Source organism: Struthio camelus, unplaced genomic scaffold (genome assembly GCF_040807025.1).
Source record: "Struthio camelus isolate bStrCam1 unplaced genomic scaffold, bStrCam1.hap1 HAP1_SCAFFOLD_113, whole genome shotgun sequence".
NCBI lineage: Eukaryota > Metazoa > Chordata > Aves > Struthioniformes > Struthionidae > Struthio > Struthio camelus.
In genome coordinates this window covers 127662-138001 of record NW_027182728.1, presented here as the reverse complement: position 1 = coordinate 138001, position 10340 = coordinate 127662, and the positions used below count along the sequence as shown (strand labels likewise).

At 67.4% G+C, this 10340-nt stretch overlaps 3 protein-coding genes across 5 annotated transcripts; 1 reads left to right on the top strand and 2 right to left on the bottom strand.

Moving 5' to 3' along the window:
- Nucleotides 1–669: 669 nt before the first annotated feature.
- LOC138065494 (vitelline membrane outer layer protein 1-like) lies at nt 670–2608 on the bottom strand. The gene is made up of 3 exons (XM_068929528.1): nt 2212–2608; nt 1607–1701; nt 670–1180 (listed from the first exon to the last, which is right to left on the bottom strand). The coding sequence occupies exons 1-3, from the start codon at nt 2422–2424 to the stop codon at nt 886–888; spliced, it is 603 nt and encodes a 200-aa protein (XP_068785629.1). The 5' UTR covers nt 2425–2608; the 3' UTR covers nt 670–885.
- Nucleotides 2609–2888: 280 nt separating this feature from the next.
- On the bottom strand, nt 2889–5228 carry LOC104142527 (vitelline membrane outer layer protein 1-like). Of its 3 annotated transcripts, none has more exons than XM_068929525.1 (3): nt 5084–5228; nt 3593–3854; nt 2889–3186 (listed from the first exon to the last, which is right to left on the bottom strand). In XM_068929525.1, the coding sequence occupies exons 1-3, from the start codon at nt 5226–5228 to the stop codon at nt 2889–2891; spliced, it is 705 nt and encodes a 234-aa protein (XP_068785626.1). The 3 variants fall into 3 exon arrangements, with proteins under 3 accessions (XP_068785626.1, XP_068785628.1, XP_068785627.1); XM_068929527.1 differs by having other exon boundaries at nt 3593–3690; nt 5084–5216; XM_068929526.1 differs by having other exon boundaries at nt 3593–3816; nt 5084–5141.
- Nucleotides 5229–6345: 1117 nt separating this feature from the next.
- On the top strand, nt 6346–7479 carry LOC104142526 (vitelline membrane outer layer protein 1-like). The gene is made up of 3 exons (XM_068929522.1): nt 6346–6561; nt 6641–6738; nt 7099–7479. Exons 1-3 carry the CDS (start codon nt 6367–6369, stop codon nt 7397–7399), a joined length of 594 nt encoding a protein of 197 aa, XP_068785623.1. The 5' UTR covers nt 6346–6366; the 3' UTR covers nt 7400–7479.
- Nucleotides 7480–10340: the final 2861 nt, after the last annotated feature.

Sequence of the window (10340 nt, the reverse complement as noted above, 5' to 3'; positions counted from 1 at the left end):
AGAAAGGAGGGACAAGCAGTCCTGTTTCACCCGCCCATGCTCTCATGCACTGCAGGCAGGAGAAGGAAAGCTGAGACCTCTCAGATGTCCGGGTGACCCTCTGCCTGCGGTCCCTGGAAACGCCCCCCAAGTCCACTGGGCAGCAAGGCAGCCTGCTGGCCCCATGCCACCTCTCCAGCCCTCCACCTCCCAAAGCCCTGCTATGCTTATCAGCTTAGTGAAGCCACAGACCCTAGAGCCCCGTGCAGACCCGTAGAGCCCGGCGCGGGCCCGTACGAGCCCATAGGGCCTGGTGTGGGCTTGTATGAGCCCGTATAGCCCCATGCAGGCCAGTAGAAGCCCATAGAGTTTGGTGCGGGCCATACAAGCCCGTAGAGCCGCCTGCAGACCCGTACGAGCCCGTAGGGTCTGGCGTGGACCCGTACGAGCTCAGCGCAGGCCTGTACGAGCCCGTAGAGCCCTGTGCGGACCCATATGAGCCTATGGAGCCCAGCATGGGCTCCTATGAGTCTGTAGGGCCCAGCACAGGCCCATATGAGCCTGTGGAGCCCCGTACAGGACCAAACGAGCCCGCAGAGCCCAACACGGGCCTGTGTGATCCCGTAGAGCCCCCCTCTAGCCCTCCATCGCCCCCAGCCCTGTCCCCGGCTAGTGGCTGCGACACAGAGAGCAAGGGGGGGGGGATCGTTTAATCGCTGGGGCTAGACAGGGGTCCATAGGGCAGGAGGGAGCGTATGGGGCAGGGAGGGGTCTATAGGGCAGGGAGGGGATCTATAGGGCAGAAGGGGGTCTGTAGGGTAGGAAGAAGGTCCACGGGGTAGGCAGCAGCTCCACGGGGCAGCCTGGGGGTGGCAGGCACCGCCGTAGGGCCGCCGTGGGGTGGGCTCACTGGCAGCAGAAGAAGCGGACGTCGTTGAGGGCGGTGTCGTCGCCGCGGCCCTGGGGGTACTCCACGCGGGTCTGGAGGCCACAGATGCCCCCCGGGGCACACGCGGGGCTCCAGGCCCCCCAGCTGCCCCATGGCGACCCAGCACCCTGTAGCAGGTGGCCCTGGGAGCAGCGGAAGTCCAGGGCGTTGGCGGCTGTGTCGTCCCCCCGGCCCTGCTGCTCCTCTGTTCGCAGCCGGAAGGCTGTCAGTTGCCCCGTGGGGCAGAACTGGGCCCGACTCCACCTGCCCCATCTGCGGGAGCAGGACCCCCACCGTGAGTCACCCCTTACAGGGCGATGTGGTCCCATCACCCCTTTATGGGATCAATAGAGTCTCATCACCCCATGTGGGGTCAAGGGGAACAATCATGCCATGTGGGGTCATTGGGGTCCCATCAACCCCATATGGAGTCAATGAGGTCCCATCAACCCGTGTGGGGTCATTGGGGTCCCATCATCCTCTTATGGGGACTATGGGGTCCCATCAAACTCTTATGGGGTCAATGGGCAGCAACCACCCTGTGTGGGTCAATGCAGTCCCATCATCCCCATCTGGGATCATTGGGGAACAACCACCCTGTCTGGGGCCAAGGGGGGCACCTTATCAGCCCCTATGGGGACACAGGGGACATCCCCCCCGGTGGCTGCCCCCATCCCCATAGGGGACCCCGGTACCCACACGCCCTGGCTGGAGGTGACAGTCCCTGCCCCGTCGCAGAGCAGCCGGATGGCGTTGAGCCCCGTGTCATCACCGGAGCCCTGGGGATCCTCGACCTGGGGGGTGCCGTGGGGCTGTCAGCCATCTCCCATGTCCTCCCCATGTCCCCCGTGCCCCCCATGTCCTCCCATCCCTCCATCACCCCTAGTCCCCTCGTGTCACCCAGCGTCATTCTGTGTCCCCCATGTCCCCTGCACTCCCCATATGCCCCTGTCGCCCTGATGTCCCCTGATATCTCCATGCACATCCACATCCCCATGTCCCCCCCATCCCCCCAATATCCCCCATGTCCCCATGTACACCCATGTCCCCGTGTCCCCCCATGTCCCCCCATGTCCCCTGGGTCCCTATGTACCCCCACATCCCCGTGTCCCCTTGTGTTCCCCCATGCCCCCTGATGTCCCCTGGGTCCCCATGTACACCCCCATCCCCATGTCCCCTCATCACCCCCTGATGTCCCCCAGGTGCCCATGTACACCCCCATCCTTGTGTCCCCTTGTGACCCTCTGAGGTCCCCCGTGTCCCCATGTACACCCACGTTCCCCCCACCGCCATCCCCATCCCACCTTCAGCTGGAAGCCGGTGGCATAGGAGCCCTTGGGGCAGAACTCGGGCTCGCCCCACTCGCCCCACGGCCCCCCGTTCTCCACGGAGATGTGCCCCACGGGGACCCCCCGGGGGTGGCCCCCCCCAGGCAGGGCCAGCAGCAGGGCCAGGGCCACCCACAGGGACGGGGACGGGGACAGCGCCATGGCTGGGGCCCCGTGCGCCCGCGCCATCGTTTATAGCCCTGCGCGGGGGCAAAGGCCGCCGGGAGGTTGTTGGGGCGGGCCGGAGGGGGGGGGGATCTCTGCTGTCTCACCGGGGGTTGTGATGGGCAGTGAGAGCAGCGTTGCCCCATTCCCCCCCCGGCAGGGCAGCTCCGGACCTTGCCCCCCCACGGCCTTGGGGCGCGGCGCAGCCACCCCTTCCCAGCCCTTCCCAGCCCTTTCCGGCCCTTTCCGGCCTTTCCCAGCCTTCCCGGCAGGGGCAGAGCTGGGGTGTGCCGCCCCCGAGCCCCTGACCGCGCACCAGGGCCACCGGTCCCTGCAAAGGCTTTTATTGGGAAGCTGGGTTGGGGGGGTGGCTTTTGGGGGAGGGTCCTGTGTTTTGGGGGGGTCCCTGTGTTCTGGGGGGATGCAGCTGGTTGCAGGGGGGAGCCAGGTGTTTCGGGGGGGGGGGGCCGGCAGCATCTCGGGGCACCTCAGGAGCAGCAGAGCAGGCGCAGGTCGTTGAGGGCGGTGTCGTCGCCGTTGCCCTGGGGGGGCTGTACGCGGGTCTGCAGGCCGCAGACGGCGGTGCCGGGGCTGCAGCGGGGACTCCAGTCGCCCCAGCGGCCCCGCGTGCCGGCGGGCAGGCGCAGGCGGGAGCCGTCAGCGCAGGCGAACTCGGCGCTGTTGGCCGCCGTGTCATCGAAGTCGCCCTGCGGCGCCTGCACCCGCAGCCGGAAGCGGGTGAGCAGCCCCGCCGGGCACACGATGCTGTGCGACCAGACGCCCCAGCTGCTGGCCAAGAGGGGGGTCAGGACATGGCGCACAGCCCTGGGACCTGCCCCCAGTCTCTCCCAGTCTCCCCAACACCCCCCATCCTCCCAGTCCATCCCAATGCCCCCAGACCCTCCAGCCCTCAGTTAGAAGCCATTTCCCCCTCCCCACCCCCATGCACAACCCTATACAAGACAACAGAGAATCCATCACCTCCCTTCCTATCCCCGTCCCCCTAGTCTGTCCCAGTCCCCCCAGTGCACCCCAGTCCCTTTAGAGCTTTGCAGATCCCCCAGCCCTGGGGTAGAGGCCATTTCCCCCTCCCCAGCCCATGCACAGCCCTATATGAGACAGCAGAGAATCCACCACCTCCCATCCCAGACCATCCTAGTGCATCCCAGTAAGCCCAGCTGCCAGCACCCACCTGCCCTGGGCTGAGGTGACCAAGTTGCTGTCGGTGCAGAGCAGCCCGACCCCTGTCAGGGCCACGTGGTCCTTGGTGGGTTTCTGCCCCTTCTCCACCTGGGGCCAGGAGGGGTCAGCAGCCGGCAGCTCCGCGCCCACCTCCCGGGATCTGCGTCCCTTCCCAGGATTGGTGTCCTCCCTGGGATCCGTGTCCCCTCTGGGATCCATGTCTCTTCCCAGGATCTGTGTCCCCCCTCGGGATCTGTGTCCCTTCCTGGGATCTGTGTCCCCCCTGGGATCCATGTCATCCCCCCTCAGGATCTGTGTCCCCCATCAGGATTCGTGTCCCACCCTAGGATCTGTATCATCCCCCCCCCCCCCCCCAAGCTCTGCGTCCCTTCCTGGCTCTGTGTTCCCTCTGGGGATCCATTTCCCTCCAAAGGATCTATCTGTCCCCCGCCCTCCCTGCCCAGCTCCATGTTCCCCTGGGATCCATGTCCCTCTCCCAGCTCCGTGTCCCCTCTGGCTCTACATCTCCCCCAGCTCCATGTCCCCCACTCCGTCATCCCTCTCCCTGTCCCCTCATCCCCACCTTGATGGAGAAGCCCTTGGCGTGGTGCCCGGCGCTGCAGAACTCAGGGGGCCCCCAGGTGCCCTTGGTGCCCCCGTTGGACACGGCCAGGTGGCCAGGCGGGAGCCCCGTTGACATGCTGGGCGTGGGGGGTGCCATGGCAGGGGGGGCCTGGGATCCGGCGCCACAGGCGGCTGCCATGCCGCACAGCGCCAGGGCCAGCGCCGCCTGCACCAGGGCACCCATGGGTGCCCCAGCCGCGGGGCTGCCACGCTTTATAGCCCCCAGCAGGGACACTCTGTCCCGGCTCTGGCAGCCCCACGCCACCCACGGGCACATGGGCTCCGTGTCCCAGCTCCGGTGTCCCCATGCCCATGGGGACGCGGAGGCTGGGTCCTGCATCCGGTACCCTGACACTCACAGGGACATGGGGTCTGTGTCCCATCCCAGCTCTGGTGTTCCCATGCCCACAGGGACACAGGCTGTGGCGTCCCTATGCCCATGGGGACGTGGGTCTGGGTCCTGGTTCTGCTGTCCCCATGCCCATGGGGACATAGGGTCCATCTCCTGGCTCTGGTGTCCACGGGGACATGGGCTGTGGTCCTAACTCTGGTATCCCGACACCCCCAGGGATGCAGGCTCCGGATCCCTTCTCTGATGTCCCCATTCCCCCCGAGACACGGACTCCATGTCCTGGCTCTGGCATCCCCACACCCATGGGGACACAGGCTCCATGTCCCAGCTCCACTGACCCCACACCCATGGGGACATGGGCTTCATGTCCTGGCTTTGGTGTCCCTGCGCCCCCGGGAACACAGGCTGCCCACACGTGTCCCAGGGCCCCGACATGCCCCGATACGCTCTGACACGTGTCCCTGCCTCCCCTGGCCCCAGCCTGGTTATATCTGCCCCCCCAGGGCTCAGCTGGGCTGTTCTCACCATGACACTGCCGACGGGAGCCTTCGTCATCCTCCTCCTCCTCCTCCTCGCCGCTCCAGTCCAGCCCTGCGGCCGCGGCAGCTACACTTCGATCCAGGAGATTGACCGGCGCCGGCTGCCCCGCCGAGGCCTGGAGCTGCCCCATGGTGCCCCACGGCTGCCCCGTGGCACCCCGGGGCCCCCCAACATCTCGTAGCCGCCCTGGGGTGGGTCCCAGAGATGCCCCACATCCTGGAGCTGCCCCATGGCACCCCAGGCCCCTCCAGCATCTCAGAGCTGCCCCACGACCTGGAGCCGACCCACATCGCAGAGCTGCTCAATGTCTCGGAGCTGCCCCACGTCCTGGAGCCGCCCCACGTCTTGGAGCCGCCCCACATCCTGGAGCTGCTGCAGGGGGTCCTGGAGCCACCCACATCCCGAAGCTGCCCCACATCCCAGAGCTGCCCCATGTCCTGGAGCTGCCCCCCAGCGTCTCGCAGTTGCCCCACATCTCAGAGCTGCCCCATGGATTCCTGGAGCCACCCCAAATCCCAGAGCTGCCCTCTGGGTCACTGCCAGCCCCGAGGACAGCTCTGACCCCAGGTCTGGCCCCGCTTCATCCTTAACTCTGCCCGCAGCCCCCAGCATGTTCGGGGCCAGGGCCAGGTGCCATTAAAGCATCTCTTCCTGCGAGGGGGGTCTCTGCGTCCAGAGGGGACAGGGATGGGCACAGGGACAAGGACAGGGACAGGGACAGGGCAGTGGCCACCAGTGGATGTGGAGCCGGGCCTAGCTCAGCCCCTGGTGCGGCTGAGCCAATGGGAGCTGCGGGAAAGGGGGCGGATGTGGCTGGGGCCAAGGCTGGGGCCGGGCTGCCCCCCAGGGCGTTACCCCTGCCGGGGCCGGCTGGACCGAGGTGGCCATGGTGCAACCCGATACGAGACATGGGAGAATCTGCCATCTCCCCAGCCCAGTCCCCTAGTCCCTCCTAGTTACTCCAGTCCCTCCCCCGGCCCCCCCCATACCACCTATTGCAGTAGAGGTCACCCCCCTACAATCCCCCCCCACCCTCTATGAGACACTGGAGAATCCATCACCTCCCTTCCCATCCCAGTTCCCCCCAATTCGCCTTGGTCCCCCCCAGTCCCTCCCAGTTCTCCCGGTCTCCACAGCCCCCCCCACCCCATCAGCAGCAGGGCCCTGCTCTGGGCCGCCCCGGTGGCCCCATGGCAGCTACGTGCCCCCAGGGCCTTTGCCCCCGCGCAGGTCTATAAAGGGCGGTGGGGGCGTGCAGAGCCCCAGTCATGGCACCATCCCTGTCCCCGTCCCCATCCCTGTGGGTGGCCCTGGCCCTGCTGCTGGCCCTGGACCAGGAGGGCCACGCCACCATCACAGGGTACCCGGGGCAGATCTCCGTGGACAATGGGGGGCCGTGGGGCGAGTGGGGCGAGCCTGAGTTCTGCCCCAAGGGCTCCTATGCCACTGGCTTCCAGCTGAAGGTGGGACGAGGACGGCAGCGGGTTGTGGGGGACATCGGGGGATGCGGGGACAGGTGACAGCCCCCCCCGGTGCCCCCAGGTCGAGCCCCCCCAGGGCGTCTTTCAGGATGACACGGCCCTGAACGGGATCCGGCTGCTCTGCAACGAGAAGGGGACGGTCACCTCCAGCGAGGGGCTGTGAGTGCTAGGGATGCGGGGTCCCCGTGGGGGGTGACAGTGGGGGTCACGGGGTGGCCCTGTGAGGTGATGGTGGGGGCCATGGGGTGTCCATAGAAAGTCAGAGGTTGATGGCCATGGGGTGGCCCTGTGGGGTGACATTGGTGGCCATGGGATGTCCCTGGGGGTAGATGATGGTGGCCGTGGGGTTTCCCTACGGGGTGACACCGGTGGTCGTGGGGTGCCCATAGGGAGTAGAGGTTGGTGGCTATAGGGTGAAACTGGTGGCCACGGGGTGCTCATATGGGGTGACAGTGGGGGCCAATGGGGTGGCCCTGTGGGGTGACACTGTTGGCCATGGGGGCCTGCTGCACCCTGCAGGTGGGGCGAGTGGTTGGCGTCGCGGGGCTGCGGGCGGGCAGAGCGCCTGATCTCCTTCCGGCTGCGGGTGGAGGAGCCGCGGGGGCTGCGCGACGACACAGCCGCCAACAGCCTGGACTTCGCCTGCTCCGACGGGGCCGTGCTGGCGGGCGCCGGCGGCCCCCACGGCACCTGGGGCAACTGGAGTGCCACCTGCTCGCCCACCCACGGCATCTGCGGCCTCCGCACCCGCGTTGAGGCCCCCCAGCGCACCCGCGACGACACCGGCCTCAACGACGTCGTCTTCTTCTGCTGCCCCTGAGTGCCTCAGCCACCCTGGCCACCCTCGACCACCCCCGACCACCCTCAGACTCCCCTCAGCCATCCCTGCACCCTCGGCCACGCTCAGCTGACCCTCAACCTCCCCTCAGCCATTCCTGGACCCTTAAACACCCCCGACCACCCTCAACCATCCCTCAGCCATTTCTGGACCTCCAGCTGTCCCTCAGCTCTTGACCTCTTCTGGCCTCCCCAGGTCCTTGACCGTCCCTTTACTGTCCCTGGACACTTGACCTTCCTTGACCAGCCCCTGGGCCTCCCCTTAACTGTCCCTTGGCCTTTCTGGGACCCTTGGTCTCCCTTGACCTCCCTCAGGCTCCCCTCCACCATCCTTCAACCGTTCCTGGAACCTCAACCGCCCTCAGGCAACCCTCCACCGTCCCCGGGTCCTCGACCGTCCCTCGACCATCCCTTGGCCATTCCCAGACCCTCGGCCTCCCTTGACCTCCCCTCAACTGTCCCCAGGTCCTTGATTGTCCCTCAATCATCCCTCGACAATCCCTGGGCCTTTGGCCTCCTCTTGACCATCCCTCAGCTGTTCCTGGACCCTTGGCACCCCTTGACCTCCCCTCGACCATCCCGGGTCCTCAACCATCCTTCAACCATCCCTTGACCATCCCTGGGTGCCCCCCCAGCCTCCCCTTGACCACCCTGTGACCGGCCCTCCACCACCCTTTGGTGGCCCCCAGGTCCTCAACCAGCCCTTGACCTCCCCTCAGCCCCACAACTGACCCCTTGACTAGCCCCAGCCCCCCAGCTGCCCCCCCCCAGTCCCACAACCACTCCCTCAACCAGCCCTGGCCCCTCGCAGCCCCCCTTGGCTCCACAACTGCCCCCTTGACTGGCCCCGGCCCCCCAGCTGCCCCCCAGCTGCCCCTAATTAAAGTGGTTCCAGCCAACAGCTTGGTGCCCACTTGTTCCTGCTGGCTGCCTGGGTCCCTAGGGTGCGGGTGGGGCAGGGCGGGGGTGCCTGGACACCTGGGTCCTCCCCCTGGACCTTGCCCCCCCCAGGTTAACGATTAACCCCGCGGCCGGGCGGAGGGGGCTGGGCAGCCTCAGGCAGCGTTGGGGGGCAGCGGAGCCAGGCCCCCCCCGCGGTGAGGCCCTGGGGGGGGCACCTGGACACCTGGGTCCCCCAGGGGAGGGGGCAGGGGCACCCGGATGCCTGGGTCCCTGTTGGGGGGGGCAGCGGGAGTGTGCAGTGGAGTGGGTGCGTCGGGACGCCTGGTATCCTGCAGGGGCGGGGGGGGGGGGGGGATCAGGGTCACCTGGATGCCTGGGTCCTCCCCCAAATGTGCCTGTCTCTCCTCTCTTCCAGCCCCCTCCCCGCCGGGATGGAGAAGGGGCAGGTAACGGGGGGGGAGGGGCCCGGGGGGGCTGGGGGGGTCCTGGTCCCCCCTTACCCCCCTCTATCTTTTCCAGCCCCCCCAGCAGCCCCTGGCCCCCTCTGAGCCTCTCCCAAGTGGCCCGGCCCCCCCAACCAGCCCCACAGCCCCGGAGGGTGAGAACCATGGGGGGGAGATTGGGGGTCTGGGGGGATCAGGGGGGCTCCTAGGGGTTCCTGAGGGGGACTTGGGGTCCTTGGGGGATGTAAGGGTGCTCATGGGGGGTCTACGCAATCTTAGGGGGCTCAGGGGGAGCCAGAGTCCCCTGGGGTATATTGGGGTGCTCAGGAGGGTTGGGGGGGCTGGAGAGGGTCCTAGGGAAGCATTGAGGGGCTAGAGGAGTCTTGGGGTGCCCGGGGGGGGGGCCTAGGGGGCATTGGAGGCTAGAGAGGGTGCTCGGGGGAGTCCTAGGGGGCACTGGGGGGTCTAGAGGGGGTCTTGGGGTGCCTGGGAGGGTCCTAGGGGGCATTGGGGGTCTAGAGGGGGTCTTGGGGTGCCTGGGAGGGTCCTGGGTGGTTATTGGGGATCAGAGGTGGTTAGTGGGGGCCTGGAGGGGCCTAGGAGGCTGTTGGGGGGTGGGGGAGTTCCATGGGGCTTTGGGGTTCGGGGGGGTCATGGGGCACTGGCAGCCCCTGACGCCCCCCCGGACCCCCCCTGTTTCCACATGTGCCGCCCATCGCCCTGGGGGCAGCAGCTGCTGGCCGAGCTGCGGGCGCCCCCAGCCTTGCGCCCCACGCGGCGCCCCGCCGCCCTCACCACCGTCTTCCGCCGCCCCACGCCCCCTGTGAGTGCTGGATGCCTGGGCCCCGGCAGGTGGGGGGGGCTCCCAGATGACTAGATCCCCACAGGGGGACGCACCTGGACGCCTGGGCCCCTGGGGAAACCCCACTCATCTCTGCCCCTTCCCCCCTCCAGAGCCACCGTGAGGCCCCAGAGCTGGGGGGTGGGGGGGGTCGCAGCCCCCTTGCCTGCGGCCCCCCCCGACCTGAGCCACCCTCGTCCGGACCAAGGAACCCAGGCGTCCGGGGGACCCTCCCCCCAGGGACCCAGGTGTCCGGGTGTTCCCCCGGTCCCCAGGAACCCAGGTGTCCGGGACCCCCCCCATAATTGAGACCCCCCCCCCCCCCCCAACAACCCAGGCAGGAGCTGGGGCAATAAAGCACTTGATTGACAGCTGTGTCTCCACCCCTTTGTGTGGGAGGAGCCATGGAGGCGGGGCCTGCCCTGGTGCTGGGGTTATGTCACTGGTGGTGATGACATCACAGTTGCTGCGCTGTCCATGTTGGGTGATGTCACACTGCACAACAGAGGTGATTTGGGAGCGCAGGGTTGGGGCTGGGAGTCACCAGGGTGATGCGATGATGTCACATGCTGCAGCGATGTCATACGCAGTACTGCTGCTGCTTCCTAAACCTCATGACATCATTGTGATGGATTATGGTGACGCCATAGCACCCGCCCTGGTGTGCAACACTAGGTACTGCTCCCGAGCTTTTCACGGGAGGTCACACGCTGCAGTGATGACGTCAGAAACTCTTG